The sequence below is a fragment of the Pelobates fuscus genome, chromosome 3 (assembly GCF_036172605.1).
Source record: "Pelobates fuscus isolate aPelFus1 chromosome 3, aPelFus1.pri, whole genome shotgun sequence".
Classification (NCBI taxonomy): domain Eukaryota; kingdom Metazoa; phylum Chordata; class Amphibia; order Anura; family Pelobatidae; genus Pelobates; species Pelobates fuscus.
The window spans coordinates 50126899-50151481 of record NC_086319.1 but is presented as its reverse complement, the minus strand read 5'-3'; the positions used below and the strand labels follow the sequence as shown (position 1 = coordinate 50151481).

General features: G+C 39.6%; 1 protein-coding gene across 1 annotated transcript; it reads left to right on the top strand.

The window, feature by feature from the left end:
* The first annotated feature begins 153 nt into the window (after window positions 1–153).
* On the top strand, window positions 154–24554 carry LOC134600743 (cathepsin E-like). Its single transcript, XM_063445129.1, has 9 exons — window positions 154–250; window positions 841–1018; window positions 9311–9428; window positions 10117–10235; window positions 11581–11780; window positions 14142–14264; window positions 14956–15100; window positions 21270–21368; window positions 23713–24554. The coding sequence occupies exons 1-9, from the start codon at window positions 189–191 to the stop codon at window positions 23881–23883; spliced, it is 1215 nt and encodes a 404-aa protein (XP_063301199.1). The 5' UTR covers window positions 154–188; the 3' UTR covers window positions 23884–24554.
* Window positions 24555–24583: the final 29 nt, after the last annotated feature.

The window sequence follows — 24583 nt, the reverse complement described above, 5'->3', positions numbered from 1 at the left end:
GTACAGAGCCTACCAAAAAATGTTTCTATTATTATGTGGAATTCTCAGGATATTGCGTGTCTCCCTGCCAGGTCAGTGACCTGCAGTAATTGATTGACCTGGTTAAAAAGCACATGACGACCTCGCGAAATATACAAAAGCAAAGTAAAATGATCTCCCGTTAAAGCAGACTAGATACACTAGGTACAATGAAGCTCCTGCTGGCATTTGTGTTCTGTACTCAAATCAATTACATCACATCAATAACGAGGTAAGGACAATCACTTTACTTTTGTTCAAATCATATTCCAGGGATCACCATTGGTTAGTGAAAATGTAACCGTGATGAGTAAATATTCACCTCGGGTGAAGGTGCCCTGAACACCTCAAAGCTTGCAGTGGCTAGTAACTTTTAACATCTGGCTAGCAGCACATGACTCAAGATAAGTCTTACAAACACAATACTCAATTTCTCTTGGTGAGGCTCAATTACCAGAGGTTCTCTGTTTTCGAAAAACATTTAAGGTTTGACTTGTAGTCATGTGTACTGTGTTGACCAGCGCTGGACTACCTGGGACCCTACAGAGAATGCCAAACTGCAATTTTCATCATCCTCTGACAGCAATTGTAGGGCCACAGGTTGATGAAACCTAATGTGGTCATTATTTGTACAGAAGGATAACTTGGGGTACAGGTAGGGTTTCCAGATTTGTCACCTTTTCCTGGAAACCTATTTCATTCCTCTTTATGTGCCTTGCGTGAAGAGTATCTCCATTTAGTATGTACATGTTGATACGATTGAACAAATCAAAGGATGTTCCCTTAAGATTAATGTATGAATATACCATTACATTACTTTAGAATTCCTCTGAAGAAATTCAAGTCAATCCGATACCAACTCCGGCAAAAGGATGAGTTGGAAGAATTTTGGTTGCACCACAAACCTCACGTTTTTGCCCAAAAGTATACTGAGTGCTTTCCCTCAACCTTGTCATTAGTAAGTGGGTTGACGTCAGAATATCTTTTCGACTATATGAATGTAAGTATGGTATCTAATCAGTTACTATTTAAGTAAAAGTAATTGTCTAATAATGTCAATGCAAGATTATTTAAAAACTATTATTCCTCAATTCCTCTTAGCGTTATCTCCTATAGTGAAATGGACTACAAAATTCTTCACTATTCATATACTTATTTATCTTGCCATAAGCAAGGTGATTGTTATAAATCTCACTTTTTCAGCCTATAGACCTGTCCAGCTATTGCTCAATGTTAGAAACAAGTAGTAGCTAAATTACTTCTTTACTGCACAATCTCCTTCACTGAATCACTTGCCATATTTAGCGAAATCATCAGATTTCTAATATTAGGTTTATTTATCCTCTCTGTTCTACAAATATGTTCTTGTGGAGTTGGACAAATAAAATTAAAATGTGGAAACCAACACAGATCTATCGTGAAACTAAATACCTCTATCTTGGTTCCTTGTCAATCAATGTTGTGTATTGTGCTCTGTTCTGCAATTGAAAATAATATATTAAGCAGATGAACAGAAACAACAGAGGAGAGTTATCAAAGTGTTGCAGACAATTTAACTAGTTTTTTGCCCTTTTTCATCGATTTTTTTTGTTTGTTGCACTTTTTTTAAAATCAGTTTTGTTTTTCAACTCAGTTGCTTCTTTTTTGCTTAACCCCTTAAGGACACATGACATGTGTGACGTATCATGATTCCCTTTTATTCCAGAAGTTTGGTCCTTAAGGGGTTAAACCGTCATATGTGAATATAGGTCTTTTTTCAGGGAAGCAACAAATTTATCAATCTTTCCGTCACTTTTTACACTAGAAAAGTATTCTGTTTCACTTCTCTTTTTCTCCACCACTCTAAATTTGGAGGTCTTTTCTGAAATGGAAAATGTCAAAATTTATGCAGAGAAAAGCCAGCACTTTGATATCACTTTTAGAACAATTTCATCAATATCAACAGCTAAGAGACCAAAGCTAAAAGACACATTTCAGAAAAGTTTGATAAATCTCTCCCAATATTTATGTGTCTCATCCTCCAATACACTCTACACCCTGACTGTACCTGGGCAGAGCCGTATTGTGATGTAATTTGCTGAATTTAAAAGAAAACAGAGGATCACATGACAAAAAAGGTTAACATAAATTATAGGTGATTTCTAATGTTTTCACCAATGGTGATAATTCCAAAGAAAGTAACAGTGACCTTTTAATTGCAATGACATTCTATCTAATATTGTTTGTGGCTTTGTTTATATTAGTCACAGTGATGTACCAGAGAGTTATACCTTTATTCATGGCTACTGGGTAGTGTGTTACTAAGGGTTAAAAGCATGGACCCTGAAGAGATTGAAATTTTAGGTACATTCTGAGTAGATGTTAATGTTACTGTACTTTGGTTAGCTGGTAATATCACCCAGTCTTTGTATCTTTTGGTTGCTCTTTGGTCCTTTTGCAGTACATTGATTGAATTGTAACAGCAGACTTGTGTATAGGAGTTAGTACAAAAAAAGGCAAGGCTGCGCCAATGGAACAAGTGATAATTGTTCAAAATAAAGTCTCACTAGAACAGCAGGGACAAATTATAGTGCTGGTGGAGAGTTATCCTCAGGAGTGGGTCCGTCCAGGTGGCTTGGGATATTCGTATATATGGGAAAACAAGAGGGAGATACGAAAACAGCCAATAGTGCAGTAAGCCAAGATCCAGGAATAAAATGTATGAGAAAGTAGGTAGTACACTCACATTTTCAAGAGCTATAACCAGCTCTGGGGTGGAGGGCATACAGCGGTATGATCCCCGCTTATGAGATATGCAGGAGAGGTACGTCCATCAGTACAGTCTGGGTATCCAAGGCTCCAAAATATGATAAAAGGACAAAAATAGTGCTCTCAATATTATAAAATGAGATATAAAATAAATAAAATTATACTCACAAATGTAGAGCAGGAAACATTGCTCTATTGATAAAACGTTGGTGAAATAATCCCCACCTCGGATTTCTTGAAGTACAGGAACAGATAAAATGCCAGGAAAAATAAAATAAAAAAGTGCATATAAAACTGTTATAAAATTATATAACTCCTATAAAATTGTTTATAGGAGTGTCTTATATTGGCCCAATAAATTATATGTTGATGGTCTGTTGTCTTGATAGATGTTACACCGTAGCAACTCGTTGACATACATAGTTTAATCAGTGCTAGATTCCCAGACAAACCATATGGAAAAAGGTATCTTGGAATTCAAACACTGGCCTTTATTTGTAATTATTGAACTATTATTCTTTTAAAACAAATGCAAAAAAGGAACTCGAGGTTGATTGGTACATTCCTTCTCTTTAAAAAGGGCAAGTAGTCACAAGCACAATGTAAACAGACCCGTCTCTGTTAAAAAAAAACAAAAAAAAAACTTGCTTGAAATATAAAATCTGAATCCTAAAATATCTAAACGATGATTGAGAATAGGAAGAGTTAGCTGTGAAACCACCAATTAAATACAGTGCAACCTCTGTGAATAATAATAATTTTATAAAACAAAATTGGTAATGCTAATGAAAAAGTACGAATTGGGTAAACTGTATAATCTTACCGTATAAGAAAATCCGTCTGTAAATAGCAATAATATACAGACAGTTTTTTTTGTTTTTTTTAAATTCTTTATTTTTGAGTGCAGATGAGATTACAGGCTTAAGCGGTGACATGTTCAATACACAATATCATTACCAACAATTGGCATATATAATCAAGAGGTGCTGCACTTTTTTTTTTTTAAAGTCAGGTCAAAACATGAATAAAACAAGATGTAATATAAAATCAGTAGTTTGCTTATAGAATAGAGTGTCGTGGTGTGAACAGCTAGGCATGTGTGGGTAGGTACATAACATTTGCAAATGTCCCAACAGCATATATAGGTATTCATACAAGCGTGGTGTCGGCGTGAATGTTTGCACAGTGTTATAGCGTAAGCAAGCTCAGTTACAGGCTAAACATTGTTTTACTGCAGTGTGGTGTAGTATGTAAGTAGCTTGGTGATGCTCTGCTGTATATTCTTGGCATGTGATTCGAAGCAAAGGATCGACAGACAAGAGGATTGGTAGTTAACTGCTGTAAGTGAGTAATTAAACTATCCGAACTGACAGGTTAGCACAGTGAGCCCCCACGGCTGTATTCCTTTAACCATATTTGTGGTATATAGATTGTCCCTGTTTGTGGGTGAGTAAAGGCTGTCTATGTGTTGAGCATTGCAGCCCTGTGGCCCGTGCATATTATACATTCTTTAGTTTTTGTATTTTGAGTGCCTGTGAAAGAGATGCAGTCCTATATGCGTGTGTCATGCCTCAACAGCATGCTCCGCTACATAATGCTGGTACATCGCTGTAGTGAGGCCTGACATGTGTATACCGTGCACAATAAGTTTAATGGGTTGCCATTAACTTATTTACATGGATTCATATAGGTATTTTTATAAAACAGTAAACAACGGCTATATCTTGCTTCCGATGTGGGGTAACCTTGTTACACAGTCCAGGGTGTCGTGGGGCTTTAAGAATCCGTCAAGTAGACATATCGATGCTGGACTATGAGAGCGAGAGTCACTGGATCTCGAAGTAAGTGAGTGCGGTGGCGCTCTCTAGCGCAAGTCGTCCAGCAGGTGAGTTACCAGTCAGTTGGCACACAGTAAAAGAAAAAATAAATAAATAAAAGAGAGAAAAGCACAAAAATCATAAACATACGTGGCAGGTCAAAATGCTCGTTAGTTTCATAGGCCATACGGGACCAGGTGTCCACAGCCGCGGAACGGTAAGTCCATGGTGCACATGGTGAAACTGCCCTGCTACGCAAGTGAACAGTCAACCTATACCCCGGTTCATGAAGCTTAGGGTGGGCAGGTGTATATTGCAGGTGGTGCTGTCTCTGTGAGCTTTGGCGTGTGCTTGCATCGTTGTTGGGATTGCTGTCAGGTTGTGCAATGTCTCCAGCATGGATGGTTGCGCAAGCCGGCATCTCTGTCTATCAACACATGCCTTGTGTGACCCGTACTCTTGAAGCGGAGGGTGCCGCTGGGGGTATCTGTTGGGGCTCTGTTGAGCTAGTTTTACCGTGGGTGTCTGCGGTGCAGCCTGCTGGGGTGGGTTCACATCCGTGGTGTGCGATGTGCGGTCTCGTGGGCGGGTTCGGTAGTGCGGGGTGCGTGGACCTGTCCACCTTCGGGTACCCTTGCGGCGAGCCTGCTGGGGCCTGTCTTTCCCGCTTTTCCCCCTCGTGGAGGTGTTGCCGAGGTCTCTCTGCTTGCCAGGGCTCCCATGGGCAGTAGTGTGTGCGTGTCTCTCAGATGCAGTGGCTTGTTGCAGGTATGTTACCTGTTTTTTGGTCCCGGTCGTGGGATGTCCAGGGTGTACGGCCCTGGCTGGTTGTCGTGCCATAGGTGGTCTGGACTTCTTCCCAGCGTTTGGTGGCTGAGGTAGCCGGTGCTTGTGTGCTAGTTTGGCCCAGAACTGCTCCCACATGGCTTCGAACCGTGCGTTGGAGGCCGCCTCCCAGTCGCTGGGAGTCTGATGTTGTGTTTGGGCAATGGAGCCGTCGGCCATTTTAATCGGGCCTCGTGGCTTTCGCTTGTCTGCCGTGCGCCCAGATGCAGCGCTCTGTTGGGTGTTCTCTGCTCTGGTATGTGGACCGGGATAACCCCCACCGGTCCTGAGGGGGGGGGGAAGACTGTTCCCGGGGGTTCCGTTCCCCGCTCTTGTGTCTGTGGAGCGGCCGTCTCCTCGTGGCGTAAGTAGGCCGCAGGCCTCGATATATTCAGTCGGCTGCGCCGGTGTTCGGAAGAGGTACCGTTCTGTGCAGCAGCCCCTCCCGGTTGTGAAGCTCTTGGTCTGCGGCTTGTGGTTAGCAGTAGCTGGGTGTAATTCCCCGTATTTTGTCCCCAGACGCAGGAGCTCTCTCCTAACACGTCTGGGCTGCTTGGTTGCTTGGCTCCGCCCCCCCACAGACAGTTTGTAAAATATTAAAACCAATTAATCAATTACTGCATTTCTAACGGGGGAAAAAAAGACAACTCTAGGAAATTTAAAATAAATAATCTCTATAAAGCAAAGGAAAGGTTATACAAATAAACAAAAATAAATAAATAAATAAAATAAAAATGCATGTTTGTTCACTATTTTTGAAAATTAATGATTTAAAAGCCCCAAAAATGAATGAGAATGTACACCATGCCACTACACATAACAGTTAGCTTACAATGATATTAAAAGCAAGTTATCAGATTCAGATATGGATAATCAGAGTAAAAATAGACAGTGGGATATCGCGTGTCTATAGCCTTATCAGCTCTGCAACCAAAGTAAAGCAGAATTGTCACTATCAGAAAGAGTCTATGCACGATCATATTGCATTTTAAATCTAACAGTTTTTTCCTTTTTTTTTTTTTATAAAAAAAGAGAGAAAATTCTAGTGAACCTTCAGGCATTTAGCCTGGTAATCATTAGACAGGCAGTGCGAATGCTCGGCATTGTAAAGTAAATTTTAAATTTAAGGCCAAAGTAGTCAAACGCTAAGCCTAGCTGACTTTGAGAATTTTTCTAGTTCCGCTGCTTTAACCTTAAATAAAATTTATTTTGAATTCACTTTAAATTCCCACGTTAGTGAGTTCAGAAAGCCATATTGGAATCTGAGAGTTTAGTATGGTGCATATTATCAATCTGTACAGAGTATTGGCTTAAACTGATTTATGGAAAGAACGTGTGTCTACTGGCCTTCAAAGAATAAAGTATAATAAGCTTTATCTGGGCATAGTCAGGGCCCTGAAGTTTTGACTTGCCAGTTATTTATCATCTTGGTTCCAGTCACACTGAGGCAGTTTTATCTCTGACACCAGTAGTGACAGCGCTCTCTGCTCTCTGTCACACCAGAGCGTGGAGTGCTATGCTTTTAATTGACATCTAAAGGAAGAATGTTTCATCCTCTGTTCTGATTTTCATGGCTGTTTGATTCTATATATAACTTCTTTATCCAAGGCTTCAACCAGAGATATTGTAATGGATTATAGTATCTGCGCTGTCCTTTTTTTTTACGTTACATATTCATAGTTCACCGCAGGTTTAGAGAAATTTAGGTCACTACATCATGAAACATAGAATGTTAGAGTTAAATCACCAGTGAACTGAAAAATGAATTCGAAAACGTAGGCAAAAATAACCCGCTGTGACAATAGTCAAGTTGAATATATTTTTTAAATCAGAAAAATTTTAAGATAAATTTCACGATTTGATTTCTAGATTCATTGTAGTTTGGTGTTTAGCGCAAAAAAACTTTTTTGAAAAGTCTTTTTTTAAACTTAATGTAAATTATATACATTTTCAAATAACCCCTTACATACAAGGAGTACAAAAAATCAATAATGGAAAAAGGGGTATGATCCAGCACACCAAAAAAGATATTAAATACCTAATTCGCTATGCATTTTTATATATAGATAGAAGTATTATTGTAACTGAAACAGATTGGCGTACTTGCAACATATTTAGCACCGGATATATGTATAGCTGTGTTAACAGCACGAAAATAAATCAGTAAACTTCTCAAAGTGTCATTATTTTTTTACAGTAAATATATCAAAATAATTGAGAAAATGCATACTTTTTTATCTCTTCATTGCCCTCAGTTTTCCGCCATTTTGTTTCTATCTGTACTGAATGAAATGGTGCAATGTTAGAATTTATAGGGGTGACTGGGCCCTTTTCACAGATCTTATGCTTAACATAACAATGCAAAGGAAAATGCAATGTAAAAATGGATTGTGGTTAGGTTAGGCATAACAAGCTTTTTACAGTAGTGGGAATTGCTGGGAATTCTAAGTGAATTTAAAACTTAGCTTTCTCTTGTCGAAAGGGGAAAAATGCTCTTAGTTCTTCTACCTTTGTCGGAAATGTGAAATTCACTTTGAATTCCCACTTTAATGAAGAACTCTGATAGCTATAAATATTACCATTATCTATAAATTACTCCCATATATTATGTTCAACTATGTTGGTCTAACATTTTGAATTCACCTCAAACCCATTTCCCAACAATTCACACTTTAGTGTCTGTAAGGTGAAACTATTTTAGATTAAACATGCAGCATCAATCTATCTGATCAGTTTAGAGCCCTAATCTCTTCTGTAAAGGTGCAGGATATAATGATAATAACAGACAGCAGAGTGCACACTCAGTTACCACTGTGCATACTGGTGTCTGGTAGAGTATAGTCAGGGACGTTCCATGCTTGGGTCTCGATGGAGCCCAAGGCAGCAATTTGACAGTGGAAGCATTTTGACTCCCCTTTACACTTCAACTTGTCTGCTGTACGAGGTCCAGGCCGCCTATTTGCATGTATATACTTTATATTTATATGCAGTTTCGGGCTTCCGCTGGCTTGTACAAGATGAGGGGTCCCAGGAGTCTCATCTTACACTTCCAGCAGTAGTGAGTGATTGAGTAAAGTAGTGTGTTGCTGCTGGTTGCCATGACAACCACATTGGCACACAATGCATGCCAAAGCGTTGCCATAGCAATCTGCGCCACTGCTTTTGCGGCTCACGAGAGGGTAAGACCTGCTTTTTGGAAATGACAGATGAGATTCCAGGGCTCCCTCTTCACTATCCTAGACAGCAAGTCCACTGTGCCACCTGACCACAGGTAAGAGGCAGGGAGGGGGGGAATAAGCCCAATCAATTTTTACAAAAATTGCTTAGTCCCCCAGTATAACACAGACACAGACACTGCATCCACTACACAAACACAGACACTGCATCCTCTAAACACACACACACACACACACACACACACACACACACAACATGCACTACAGAAACACAGACACTACATATACACTACATACACTACACAAACACACACTGCATCCTTTACACACTTACTGCATGCACTACATAAACACAGACACTGCATCCACTACACACACTGCATACAATACACAATACAGACATGGCATCCATTATACACACTGCATCCACTACACAAACACACACAATGCATTTACTGCACACACCGCATATACTATACACACACAATGCATTCACTATACACACTGTATAAAATGCACACACTGCATCCACTACACACACAGAGACACTACATTCATTACACACAAGGCATAACATAACGGATGTGGGTATTTTTGGTGGGCATACTTTTGGTGTGGGGGGGGGGGGGGCGGGGGAGGGATAGCATTTCATCCTTGGACCCATGCAGCACTATGTCTTAGGTTGGCCATGAGTTTAGTGATAACTTGTTCTGGATGTCTTTCCAGGCCCAGTACTACGGTGAGATTAGCGTTGGAACCCCACCTCAGAACTTTACCGTGATATTTGACACCGGCTCTTCAAATTTCTGGATTCCATCCTCTTATTGCGCCAGTGAAGCCTGTGGTAAGATAATTCATTAACATTAATTTATTACTTTTATTCTCCCTGTTTAGACATTAAAAATCATATCAGTTCTATATTAAAATGACTCACATGGCAGGTCTAGCAAAGTGTGACAATTTCACCAAGTTTTAAGATTTTGATTTTGAATGTTGCAAGGTTACTTACAATTATTACATCTTACGATAATGGCAGCCATCTGTTGACTTTTATAATAAGAAATAAAAAATACTCTCAATAGAAATAATCTTTTTAGAAGTGGTTTTAAGGCCCCATGCTTGGAATTATGAGGAAGATCTTGTGGGAGATTAAGGGTTCTATTAAGTCATGACACACGTGTTATGACTTTGGTCCTCAATGGGTTATCAACGGTACAGCTGCAGGCCTCTATTTACTGCACCAGGAGTAGCATTTCACAACCCATAAAACGTAATTAATATACTCATATTTTAATTTAAACATGTACAAATTAAGCTCTATTGTTTGACAAGCCAAGCCTCACAGCTGAAGAATTCAGTGCCAGTGAGAGACAAACACTCTAATTTGTGCCACAATAAGTGATGGTCCCCTCATTAATAGATATTTAATTAAACTACACATTAATTGTTACAGCAATTTTTTTAAATAAAAGCAGGCCGGTAAAGTGCTGCATTAATCTTAGCTTTCCCCTTTTTTCACTTATTTGATGTAGAAGTACATAAGAAGTTTAAATCCTACAAATCTACATCCTACGTGCATGGAGGAAAGTCATTTTCTATCCATTATGGCACTGGACAGCTTGTTGGCATAACAGGCAAAGATACACTGCGGGTAAGACGTAAAAATATGTTATCTATTATCCATGGTTATGTTGTAAGATCTTCAATGATGTATGCTGTACAAATTAATAGTGCTTAGAATGCTATACCTCCCAACATTCCAAATGGACAAAGAAGGACACTTTTATTTTAGGGTATGAGTGGGTAGGATATATTAGCCAGCAAGTGAACAGTGAGTTCTTGAATTTGATGTGTTGGAAGTAGGAAAAATGAGCAATCGAAAAGATCTGAGTGGCTTTGACAAGGGCCAAATAGTGATTGCTAGATGATAGGGTAAGAGCATATCCAGAACGGCAAATCTTGTTGGGTGTTCACGGTATGCAGTGGTTTGTACCTGCCAAAAAAGGTGTGCAAGAAAGGACAACCAGGCGCAATGGTTAGCCAGTCTGGTCCCATCACACAGAAGAGCTACTGTAGCTCAAATTGCTGAAAAACTTAATGGTGATCATGATAGAAAGTTGTCAGAAGACACAATGCATCACAGATTGCTGGGTATAGGGCTGCATAGCATCAGAGTGCCCATGATGACCACTGTCCACCACCAAAACTGCCTTCAAAGGGAATGTGAGCATCAAAACTGGACCATGGAGCAATGGAAGAAGGTTGCTTGGTCTGATGAGTCATATTTTCTTTTAGATCAGGTGGATGGCCATGTGTGTGTGCTTCATTTACCTGTGGAAGAGATGGCAACAGGATGTACTATAGGAAGGCAAGTAGACTGGTGGATGCACTGTTATGCTCTGGGCAATATTTTGCTGGGAAACTTTGGGTCCTGGAATTCATGTAGATGTTACTTTGACACGTACCACCTACCTAGAGATTGTTGCAGACAATGGCCTCTTTCAACAAAATAATACACACTACCAAACTTCAAAACTGCAAAAACTGTGCAGGAATGGTTTAATGAACATGACAATGAGTAAAAGGTGTTGCCTTGGCCTCCAAATTCCCAATATCTCAATCCGATTGAACATGTGTGGGATGTGCTGGTACAACAAATCCGATCCCTGGGGCCCCACCTGGCAACTTTCAGAACTTAAAGGTCCTTCTGCTAATGACTTGGTGCCAGGTTCTACAGGACACACTTAGAAGTCTTGTGGAGTCTGTGCTTTAATGTTTTTTTAATATTGTGGCTGATCGGTGTGTGTATATGATATTTATGCTTTATCACTACAATATAACTGAATGTATCCACGACAGGTTCACTTCACACTATGAGTATCATTGTAATGTCATGTAATAGTTTCATGAAGAAATGCCGTTATCTGCACATGTTTCAGTAATTCGTAACACGCGTGTACACTGCTGATATCTCCTGTTCTTGTATTTCCGTTCAGATCAGTAACATGACCATCGTGGCTCAGGACTTTGGCCAATCGGTTGTTGAGCCGGGGCAGACGTTTGTCCATGGCCAGTTTGATGGGGTGCTGGGCCTGGCATACCCTGCGCTCGCTGTTGCTAATGCTACACCAGTATTCGACCAGATCGTAAAGGAAAACCTTGTGTCCCAGGAAATATTCTCCTTCCATTTGGTCAAGTTTGTATTTTTAACGTTCTGATTTTAACTAAATGTAAAGCTTATTCTAATTATCATGTGAATGCATTAACATATCTCAATAATAAACATTGAATATACTGTATAACACTGCTACATAGGCTGTCTTTCCCTCTCTCACTTTCTCTCTCTACCTTCTTTCTTGCTTTCTCTTTCACTCTCTTTTTCACTTTCTTTCTCTCTCAGTTTAAGCTGCACATTAATTGTAGTTTCTTATTTGCTTTCTCTCTCTTCCACACTTTCTTTTTCTTTCTTTCTCTGTCTCTTTCTTTCTTTCTCTCTTTCCTTTTCACTTTCTTTCCTACTTTCTTTTCTTTCTTTCTCTGCCTCACTTTCTCTCTTTTTGTTTTCTTGTTATTTCTCTTGTTCTCTTTATTTCTCTCTCTCTTTCTCTCTTTCTTGCTATTTCTCTCTCTTTTCTCCTTTTTCGCTTTCTCTTTTTTATTTTTTATTTATTTTTCTCTTTTTTCTTTTCTTTTCTTTCTTTATCTCTTTCTTTTTCACATACTCCCTCCCTCCCTCCCTTGCTTGCTTTCTTTCTCTATTTTTCTCTCTCTATTTTTCTTTCTTTCTCTCTAGCTTTCTATCTTTCTTTTTGCTTTTTGCTTTTTGCCTTTCTCCCTCCTTTTCTTTTTATCTTTTTCTATTTTTGTTTCCTTGCTTTATCTCTTTCTCCCTCGATCTTTCTTTCGTGGGAGAAAGCCTGATAGCTGTTCCTTTCTTATAACATTCCTACCTCATCTCTTCTTTCTCCCTTCCTTCTCATCTCTTTCTGTAGCTAATCGTAGTAATGACAACATTAACTTTTGCAGATTGAATTCCTCTATCTTTTTGAATCCTTCACCAGTCCCAGAGAGGTTTAGTTCATTTCACTCCATAATTTTTAATAATGCTAATTTTAGTTATCAGTGAGGGTTTAACCCCTGATATTTGTGAATAATTTGTATTTTAGTTCATTCAGAATATTAGTTCATTATTAAAGTAATGTTTATAATTTAGTGAATGGATGTTTACTTACAGCATGTCTAAGATGGATGGTTTCATTTTACGCTACATCAGAGATTCTCTGTTTGTTACACATATACTTCATGGGGTGTGCATGAAGGGCTCTTTAATAGTTTAAAGGGACACTATAGTCACCAGAACAACTACAGCTTATTGAATTTGTTTCTGGTGAGTAGAATCATTACCTTCAGGCTTTTTGCTGTAAACACTGTCTTTTCAGAGAAAATGCAGTGTTTACATTACAGCCTAGTGATAACTTCACTGGCCACTCCTTAGATGGCTGTTATGGGTCATGGCTGCCTAAAATGCAACAAAACATTCAGTATCTCCTCCCTCTGCATGCAGACACTGAACTTTCCTCATAGAGATTCATTGAGTCAAGTCATCTCTATTAGGAGATGCCGATTGTCCAGGGCTGTGTTTGAATCATGCTGGCTCTGCCCCTGATCTGCCTCTTTGTCAGTCTCAGCCAATCCTATGGGGAGGCAATGTGATTGGATCAGGCTACCACTTCTGATGATGTCAGCAGACTGCTTGTTTTTTCTGAGGCAAACAGCATGCAGAGTTACAGCTTCAGGCTTGAATACAGTAAGAGTTTGCTATATTTATGGAGGCATGAGGGGCCCAGGGGGGCTAGGTGGGGGTGTTAACACTACAGGGTCAGTAATACATGTTTGTGTTCCTGACTCTATAGTGATCCTTTAACATTATATTTATAACATAGTAAATAAATACATTTATAACAGCATCACAATAATTAGAATGGAATTTCACTGGTGTTTGGTACAATAAATGTTGTCGATTTTTTTCTCTTACACGTGAACTGCAAAACGCCAAAGAATATATTCACATTTTGTCCAAGTATTTTATCCCTGCTTTTCTGGTTGGTTAAGAGGTTTGTAATAGTGCCCTCTAATCCTGGCACCATCCCTATATTAAAATCAATGCATGTGTCAGGGAAGAGCAATCCATTTACGTATGCTCCACCAACTTTCATGTGTGGGACAACCTATTTTCCTGGGGACCTTAATGTCCTTGTAAAGGTGGGAATATCCAATCAAGAGATCAGAAAAATCATTCAATCTTATACAGAGAGGTACAAGTGTCAAGTACACCAATCCTCCTAAAAAGGGGGAAAAAAGGAATGTTTATTGTTGAGGCCAACAGAGTGGTTTTATTCCACTTTTTCTACTTGGTGGAGGAAACATTTAGTCGTTTCTAGTATTTGCTGAAGTTTAGTGAATAACTGTCATGAAGTTGATACTAGGGGTATTTAACTGGGATAACAGATGCCTGTTTAAGATGCTATGTTTTATAATATTTTTTATCATTACCTAGAGATGCAGATTCTCACTATGGAGGAGAACTGATATTTGGGGGAGTAGACAATTCCCTGTTTAAAGGCCCACTTCACTGGGTTCCCGTCACTGAGAAAAGATACTGGCAGATTAGGATAAAAAAGTAAGTATTGTTAGACAACCGTTTTATTTCTATATATAATTTACTTTACTGCAAGGATCCATACATTGTTTAGTGAAAAAAAACTAAAACATTTTTATTCATGTAAAGCAATCAGGGCTGGGTGTTGTCTATAGGTAGCAGCCCACAGCTACGTTTTGACAAGGGGCACCTAGCCAGATTAATAATTTTTTTTTTTTTTTATCGTTTTAGATATATTTTGAAATACTGATTAATTTAGCTATGTGGTAAACCCTTGCCTATAAAAAAAAGTAACACACTTTTCTTTAGTCACTCAAGCAACACATGAGAAATATTCTAAAACATAATGAACAAATATCAAATAATAAATATGTTTTTTGTATATGGTTGTTAAAACAAGCAATATGTTTTTATTTTACCGTCTGTTTAAATATCACTGGCTATCGTGCAATTCAGAAAAAAAAAAAAACAGCCTCAAACGGAGTTAAATGTCAGAATACCGTTTTATTTTATTTGCACTTTATGCAATGGCTGAGAAAGGTTTGGAAGAGGATGCTTATCCCAGCTTTACTCACGAACACACGTTTTGAGATTTAAGGAGTTAAACCTAAAAAAACAATTGAACTTAAAAATATGTATCTATAGGTTATTTTTTTCCCCTTATGATGTCGGCAACACAGTTAACCAGCTCCCATTTGCCTTTTTTTTGTAGCATTAAAGTCCAGGGCAAAGTACAATTCTGCCACAATGGCTGTGAAGCTATTGTTGACTCGGGGACATCTCTCATTACTGGTCCAAGTCTTCAAATACAACAACTGCAGAACTTAATGGGAGCATCGCCCGCCTTATATGGAGAAGTAAGTGGTGGTTTTATTAAAACTGTGATTATACACTGTGTGCAGAATTATTAGGCAAATGAGTATTTTGACCACATCATCCTCTTTATGCATGTTGTCTTACTCCAAGCTGTATAGGCTCGAAAGCCTACTACCAATTAAGCATATTAGGTGATGTGCATCTCTGTAATGAGAAGGGGTGTGGTCTAATGACATCAACACCCTATATCAGGTGTGCATAATTATTAGGCAACTTCCTTTCCTTTGGCAAAGTGGGTCAAAAGAAGGACTTGACAGGCTCAGAAAAGTAAAAAATAGTGAGATATCTTGCAGAGGGATGCAGCACTCTTAAAATTGCAAAGCTTCTGAAGCGTGATCATCGAACAATCAAGCGTTTCATTCAAAATAGTCAACAGGGTCAAAAGAAGCGTGTGGAGAAACCAAGGCGCAAAATAACTGCCCATGAACTGAGAAAAGTCAAGCGTGCAGCTGCCAAGATGCCACTTGCCACCAGTTTAGCCATATTTCAGAGCTGCAACATCACTGGAGTGCCCGAAAGCACAAGGTGTGCAATACTCAGAGACATGGCCAAGGTAAGAAAGGCTGAAAGACGACCACCACTGAACAAGACACACAAGCTGAAACGTCAAGACTGGGCCAAGAAATACCTCAAGACTGATTTTTCTAAGGTTTTATGGACTGATGAAATGAGAGTGAGTCTTGATGGGCCAGATGGATGGATTGGTAAAGGGCAGAGAGCTCCAGTCCGACTCAGACACCAGCAAGGTGGAGGTGGAGTACTGGTTTGGGCTGGTATCATCAAAGATGAGCTTGTGGGGCCTTTTCGGGTTGAGGATGGAGTCAAGCTCAACTCCCAGTTTCTGGAAGACACCTTCTTCAAGCAGTGGTACAGGAAGAAGTCTGCATCCTTCAAGAAAAACATGCTTTTCATGCAGGACAATGCTCCATCACACGCGTACAAGTACTCCACAGCGTGGCTGGCAAGAAAGGGTATAAAAGAAGAAAATCTAATGACATGGCCTCCTTGTTCACCTGATCTGAACCCCATTGAGAACCTGTGGTCCATCATCAAATGTGAGATTTACAAGGAGGGAAAACAGTACACCTCTCTGAACAGTGTCTGGGAGGCTGTGGTTGCTGCTGCACGCAATGTTGATGGTGAACAGATCAAAACACTGACAGAATCCATGGATGGCAGGCTTTTGAGTGTCCTTGCAAAGAAAGGTGGCTATATTGGTCACTGATTTGTTTTTGTTATGTTTTTGAATGTCAGAAATGTATATTTGTGAATGTTGAGATGTTATATTGGTTTCACTGGTAAAAATAAATAATTGAAATGGGTATATATTTGTTTTTTGTTAAGTTGCCTAATAATTATGCACAGTAATAGTCACCTGCACACACAGATATCCCCCTAAAATAGCTATAACTAAAAACAAACTAAAAACTACTTCCAAAAATATTCAGCTTTGATATTAATGAGTTTTTTGGGTTCATTGAAAACATGGTTGTTGTTCAATAATAAAATTAATCCTCAAAAATACAACTTGCCTAATAATTCTGCACTCCCTGTAGAATCTCTGGTTAACAAGAACGGGATTATTGATTAAATCATGAATTGCTTGAAAATCGACAAGCAATTACACACTTTTAGGCCTAAATAGTATAATGTCCAATTTGGTTATTAAGGTTTAGAATGTGCAATATCATTGCCAATTCTCTACAATTGCCAGTTTAGTGAATAAACCCAAATGTATAAATCGATTTATTATTTTGAGAAAAAACGATCAAATTGGTCATTAAACTATTCTAATTAAGGGTCAGAGAAGCCAACAAGGAAGGCCCCCACGCATGGATCCAGAGGGCTAAAAGAACCCAGGACCTGCCTGTCCTGCACTGTGGTCCCACAAACAGCAGCTTGGACGACCTGCCACACCACACAACACTTATCCTCGACAACGACCACCGACCCAGCAGCCGAGCCAGGTGCTCCCACAACGGGGCTGACCTCCCCACGCACGCCATGAAACACAGCGGCCCCGAGAGGAAGCTACCGGACTCAACAGGCAGCCAGCCCTAACATCAAGCGCCCAAGCACCAATCTTGACGGTCTCTAGCCTCTACATCATACCTTACGTCCCAATGTGGCAGTCAGCACTGCACACTGACGGGCTGCCCAGCAGGCCGACGCGGACCCTCACCAAGCAGACATGGAACCAACATGGGGTGGACATTTTAAACTAGCGAAGTATGGTGATCTCAATGCTGACACTGCTCTCATGTTCTGCTTTATGTGTTCATGCTATCCACACTTTAGAGCTAGCGTAACATGCAACCATTTAACCACCTCTTAGGCATGCAAATGTGGTCAGCCTAGCGGGAGCTTGCTAGTGGAACCATGTATGTATAATCTCTGCATAAGCCATGTTATCCTTCTTTGTCTCTCCTCTACCTATTCTTCCATGATGTATGCAGTATGGTTTAACTAGTCCATATAAATGCTACTCGTGCACTCCAAGCGTGTCGTATTATAACAATTAAATGTGCTGTTAATTCTGCCAGGATATATGCCAATATCTTTATCTTGCAATTCTTCTTGTTTAACTCATGATCCTACTCGACAAAAAAAAAAAGTGCAGCACCTCTTGACTATATGAACCAATTGTTTGCAATAATATTGTATACTAAATATGTGACCGATTAAGCTTGTAATCATCTCTGCACTCAAAAATAAAGAATAAAACAAAAAACTATTCTAATTAATTTTAGATTTGGTCTTATTAGCACTGTACATCAAGGACAATCTCGCTTAATGGTGTCTCTATGACAGGTACTATACATTCAATAAATAATGAATATGCAGTCTTTTCTGGCTGCAGTATTAATAGCCAGGTTGAACAACACCTATAAGTTACTTAACCTGGAGATTTGATCCAACTCCTCAAAAAAAGTAGACTGTAACCCTATGTTCCTTTTTGTGTATTTGTTCTTTTATTTTATGAATCCGATGTTAGGAATTTGAGGTTTGTTAAACAATACTGTCAGGAGTTATCTTGTAGATAACTCCAATATAGTCCCTATTTAATCTGGGCTATGGGGAGTGGAGTAGAAGTCAATATAGAAGTCAATATAGCTTGTTTTAGACATGCCGGGGCAGCTTGCTTCATATGTACCCCAAACTCTCCAGCATTCCCCTTGTAGATGTTTTGAAGAGGGAGAGGATATAAATAAAGCTAGCCATCATAAAATATTCAGTCATTATGCTGCCCATGGTCCTAATGGGTTTCGTGTGATAGAAGACAAGACATGAGATGTCTGTTAATGCAGTCCCCACTGAGATTCTGTCTTAGTCTTTCCATGCTAATACTGTTTTATCAGTAGGATTGTGATGATGGTCTCCTCTCTTATAACAACCGCAGCAGATAATTAAAGCTGCATAGTAGACCCATCAAAACTGGATAGAAACCTAAGGATGTCTTCAATACGAAAAACCTCAGAAAAAAAATATGCAAAATGTGCATTGTCTTTCCTGTAAAACCATAATGTTTTAAGTTGCAAGGCGAAAACGACAGTGTTCTGAGAGTCTTTAGTGTCCCTCTAACCAATATCTCAATCTCCCCATGACCAGATGTGTCTGGTATCCACTCATAGATCTTTTTTTTTTTTTTTATTCTTTATTTTGGTGTGCAACAAAGAAATAACATACAGGCTGGTAGCGCCACAACAGCATCTACAAGCTCAATGTGGTCAAACATTTGTATACATTGTCATGGCATGATAGACAATTGCACTTTTTTAAGTTAAAGAAACAGGCTTCAGTATAGATAATAGTATAACACTTGAATAATAACAGGCTAGGGGACCAACGTTAGTAAAAAGGTATAGCGTGCATTCAAGAATGAAACGTTGTTTTGATGTTTTGCTAACTCGGCGCAGTCTGGCACTATGGGAGAGTCAGCAAGCCAGGCACCCATCTGAGTACAGTTTAGTAGAGGTTAACTATACTAGTGTTGCAAATCATTCTGTTGTGCCCTGCTCTTAGATAATGGGGGACTAACTGTCCAGATAACAGAGTAGTTTATGAGGCAAGTGGGTTATTACAACTTAGTGAACGTGTCCAAAGTTCATATATGCAGTAAGAAAAAAAAGAAAGCAAAAAACATAAACAACAAGAAAGCATAGGTAAACGTAGGGTAATGGTCTAGGCACCCGCTTGTAGAGGGTACATTATGTGCTTCTATAAGCCTCCTGAAGGCTATCCTGTGCCTATTATGTTTAGCGTTTTCTGGCAATTAAAGTAAGAGTAAGAGGTACCCTTCGTGGGTATTATGCGCAGGATAAACATTGCTGGGTATAGTTTAGACCTTGCAGAGAAATTCAGCTGCTCAAAGTACATGATAAAACAAATTGCCGGATTTGATGTTTATCTGGAGCGGTGTCCCCTAAGACTGGTCCTAGTACCCTACTTGTATGACAAAATAAACTATTAGAGACATCTTTAGGCTGTGCTGTTATCAGGTAAGGTAAGCTAGGAGTAGCATTAACATTAGTAAAGTTACTAGTAATTTGGCCTATAGCATTGAGAGGATGTGAGAATAATTAAAAGGAGACAGCAAAACAGCATATAGTTACAGACTGAGAGTTCTTGTTACAGCTCTGGAAACTTTCCCCCGTACTCGGGTGGAGCTCTCAGATCTCAGTTCTCGGTCCGCAGTCAGCCAACACCTGCTCTGTGGGTCCTTTGGGATTGCGTGTAGGCCGCTGGCTTTGTATTAGAGATCCACCGGTCCGAAGTTCCCGATATTGGGCCCACAGTTCCGTGACAGCGAGGTTCGGTGAGTGGTGTGCGAGTCTGTGTCACTCTGGGGGATGCCCGGTGGTATTTTTGTGGAGGAGTTTGGGCCCTATTTACTGGGGGGCGTTGTGCCGTCCTCGGTTGCTTGGGTGGAACCCCTCTGCTGTTGCGTGTGTGAGGGGCTTGTGGCTCTGGTTGTGAGGTACGATTTTTTCTGCCCCTTTTGTAAGTGGGAGTCTCCTGTGTTTCTCCTGCTTGTCTCTCCGGTTTAGGTGGTCGTTTGGGCGTTCTTGTCGGTTGTTGTGTCCAACTTAGCACTGGCTTGCACAGTCTCTGTGCCGCATGTCCTCGGCCTGAGGCCTCAAATGTTGGTTTGGCACTCTGTGTTGGTCGAGGCTCGACGGCCCTCGCAGCAGCGCCATGTTTATTGCTTGTATGGCTCTCGCTCTTCTGTGGTGAGGCTGTCTGGATCAGCTTAGCCTCCAGCTTGCACCAGAAATGTTCAAAGATTGCCGCTATAGTTTTCAGGGTCCCATGTTGTGGGTCTGTAGGCTCGGGGGAACACGTGGCGTCCGCCATGTTAGGTGTAGCTTTGTGTTGCATATGTCTCAGTGCATTCCCCCTCTGCTCTCGTTCTAGTCTCACTTTGTTTCTCAGATGTGGACCGCGATCACCCCCGACGGTCCAGGGGGGGGATAGCGGGGTTCCTGCTTGCGTTGTGTCAGCTTCTCATGACACCGGACCGGGGGATCGTCCGCCTCTCCCGCTCTACGGTCGCCAAGCCTCATGGCGCAAGTCAGTATGCCAGCCGGCCTCAGAGTGCTTACAAACTGCTGGGTCGGTGTAATCTCCTTTCAGTAGTCAGATGAGACTATTTGGGTTGCTATATGTGAAGCTTTGTGGGTTAAATAGTCGTTTTTAGCTCTATTTTCTGAGGAGCTCTGCAGTGGCACGTCTATCCTCCATGCTGGTCAGGCCCCGCCCCCCACTCATAGATCTTTTAACCTGAGTCTACAATGAACTGAAAGTTACAGTATATCTTAAGGGGAGAATTGGCTACCTATTGTGTTTAACTACCTGTGATGCAGAAATTCATCGTTATAAGGGAGTATAAATGTTTATGAATTTCTAAAAAAGAAAACTAAAAAACAAACATGCGAACAAAAAACAAAACAATATTTATGTGTTGTAGTATATTTATTGTTCTTTTTGTTGTATCTTTTTATTATTCTGTATGTTTTATAGTATGATTTGTATAGTTCTTTTTGTTTTGTAGTAAAATTTGTATTGTTGTTTATGATTTGTAGTATAATTTGCGTTGTTCTTTTTGTTTTATAGTTTAATTAGTATTGTTCTTTTTTTTCTTTTTATTAGTATATTTTGGATTGCGCACAGATTTCCAGACTCCCAAGTATAACATTCACTATAGGAAACAGGGATTACACATTAACACCCGATCAGTATATAATCCAGGTTTGTATCACAGTATTGAGATCAATGTGTCATTTCCGTACCCTGAAACTTGCTGTTAGCAATCCAAGTTAGTCTGATAGTCACACAATGAGAAAATGTACTAAAGAGTGAATTATGGGTGAGTGAGCTTAGACGTTTCTATTTGATACACCAGCTCCTCTCTTTGTCTGCTTGTTGTGACCCTAGATTGGGTCAAGTCTAATCTAAACCTACAGGATTATTAACTAAAGGGAGAATTCAAAATGGATTTCCAATTTAAGGTTAAAATAGCCGAACTGAAACCATTCTCTAACCCAGCCAGTTTGTCTAATATGCTCGGGAGCTCTGGAGTGCTCCTCTCCCTCCTGCGCTGTCTCCCTGCATGATGCTGGGAGGAAGTGACATGGTGACTTTCTCCCAGCAGGCTGACATTACAGGTACCTGATCGCAGTCGGACCGTGGCACCCAACCGGGCCCCTGTTCAGCAGTAATGTTTCCCGGTGCTATAATCATAGCACTGGGGAAACATTTTGCGGCACCACTGTGTGCCTGTCGGGTGCCCCAGGGAGCCACAGCACACAGTTTGGGAATCGCTGTTGTAGAGTTTCCTTCTAACTTTTTTGCTTGTTTGGGCTTCAATCAGGGTCCACAGCTCTACAGCCATGAACACCGCCAAGTGCCTGTTCCCTAGCTTTTTGTTCTACCCTGGATACAGCCATGGGAAAATTAACTAACAGAAAAGTAGCTAGTGTCATTATGGTCACATCTTAGATCTAATTGACAATCTTAAAAAACAAGCTCCACCATTGTTTTGTTTCACTAAATTTCCACCATTAAAGGGACACTCGACTGCCGAAATAAAAAAATATGAATAAAAATAAAGCACCATTTAATATATACAACCAATTAAAACATGCATGCATTTAATTATGTATTTTTTTCTTTTCGTTTTCACTGGAGGTATATCTGAAAACAGCTTGTAAATGCTGCAGATCTTGTCTGCTGCCTCTGCAAGCCCTCCTCTTCTAACCCCTCCCAGACTTTCTGTGGCTGTCCAATTGCAAGCCTCCCAATGCAGCTCAATGAGAAGTATTTGCAAGGCAGGTGATCTGGGCAATTGCTGCCTCTTGAGTTTAGCTCCACGGAGCGAACCAAACCAGGAAGTAACAGGACCTGTTATCTGATTGACAGCCATTGGAGTGTAGCAAGGTTAATATTCTATTGAACAAAATAAAGAAAATAAATCCAAAGGTTGTCTAACTAGGAGACAACCATGAGGAAAGGCACCCAGTCCAATTCCGATAGTAAGTGTAAAGAGAAAAAATAATAAAAAAAACTTTATTAAGGTATATAGTACATGTATAAATAAGATACAAATCTAAACAGAGAGAGTCAGCCAAAGGGAATTACCCAACATCAAAAATAGATATAGATATAGAGAGAGTGGCTAAATAATAGCCTACTATATATAATCCTTCTAAAAAGAAAGGAAATTAACTAAATGATGCTTAGGCTGAGGGTATAGAAGCACTAATAGAGGTGAAGAGAATAGGTGGAGAGAAGTGGGTAATTGGATGTGTAGGTTAAATATGGAAAAGACCATAGTATCGTATTAACATCTCCCCACATATAGTAGACTCCTCCACAGATAATCTCCCTCTGTGCTCAACCCTACACTCCTTTTTATTATTTAGCCACTCTCTCTATATCTATCTCTATTTTTGATGTTGGGTAATTCCCTTTGGCTGACTCTCTCTATTTAGATTTGTATCTTATTTATACATGTACTATATACCTTAATAAAGTGTTTTATAATTTTTTCTCTTTACACTTACTATCGGAATTGGACTGGGTGCCTTTCCTCATGGTTGTCTCCTAGTTAGACAACCTTTGGATTTATTTTCTTTATTTTGTCTTATTATCCTAGGGTTACCCCCTTTTACCCAGTCTAGGTGACCATCTTCTACCTAAGAGACGGTAACAGGGTAGAGTTATTCCTCCCTGTTTTCTGGTCCCTCAAGGTTTCATCTATATTAATATTCTATTGAAATCTGCACTTTTTATAAAATAAAAAAAGAGGACACACTCTATACACATAAATCACTGAATCAAGCTAAAGTGTGTTAGGGGTCTAGAGTGTAATGAACATAACCGACATAATGAAGCTTTTGTCTAAGACAAATACTGTGAGAACATAGTTGTGTTTTAGCCTTTGCTAATGTATGCCATTTTTAGTAATTTTTCTCAAGCATTTCTCTTTTCATGTCTGCCTGACTGTATCTAGAATATCGGTGAGAACTATAAAGCAGATTAGAGTTAAATGACCATTTACCTTCAACTAATAAAATATTTTTATGCATTGCAGGAAAGAACAAGTATTTCATCTTTGTGCTTGACCGGATTTCAACCCATGGATATCTCAACAAGCCATGGACCCCTTTGGATACTAGGAGACATCTTTATGTCAAAGTTTTACTGTGTGTTTGATCGAAAACATGACAGAATTGGATTTGGTAAATCGGTGAGAAGGGACTAAAAGCGCTACATCTTGTCAACCCCTACAACTGGTGCAATGTACAATAAGTATTCCCCGCAAGGCTTGGGATTCCAGCAAAGGTGGAAGCAATTACTAAAAATACAAACGTATATAAACCTTTAGACAAGCATTGTTATGATTTGCTCATTTTTGGAAAGGATATACGTACGTCCGGTATTATTTCTACATTTTAGATATATATTGTTAGGTAATTATCTAGTATTGCCCGTCACTGGTAAGATAGTCCAGAAATCCATATTTTGACGTTTGGCATTAGCCCTCCAGTGTCCTGCTTCTTCAAAGTACAAGATTAAAACAGCTAAATAGTAGAATATTATATATTCTAGGCATACATTACATAGTTGTCTGGGTGAGTATGTGACAGATGGAATCAACATAGCGTTCTTTATCTGGAAAGATGAATTCTGGAATGTGGGTGTGTATCAAGAGGAAAGAAGAAGTGATGTGTCCTTATATGGCCAGAGTTTTAGCTAAAAGTTATGACTCCATTATAGTCATAGCTATATAGTTCTGTTGTCTGTCTGTCTTGACTTTCAAGACAAAAGATTCTCCCGTCCAAAGTCCAGCAATTAACATCTCCTGTTTAATATCCGTGATCTATCATCCATTTTGTTACATATTAGTATTTGTAAGCGAATTAAACTTAGAGAAAATGTAAGTCTGATGCCTATTGATATTT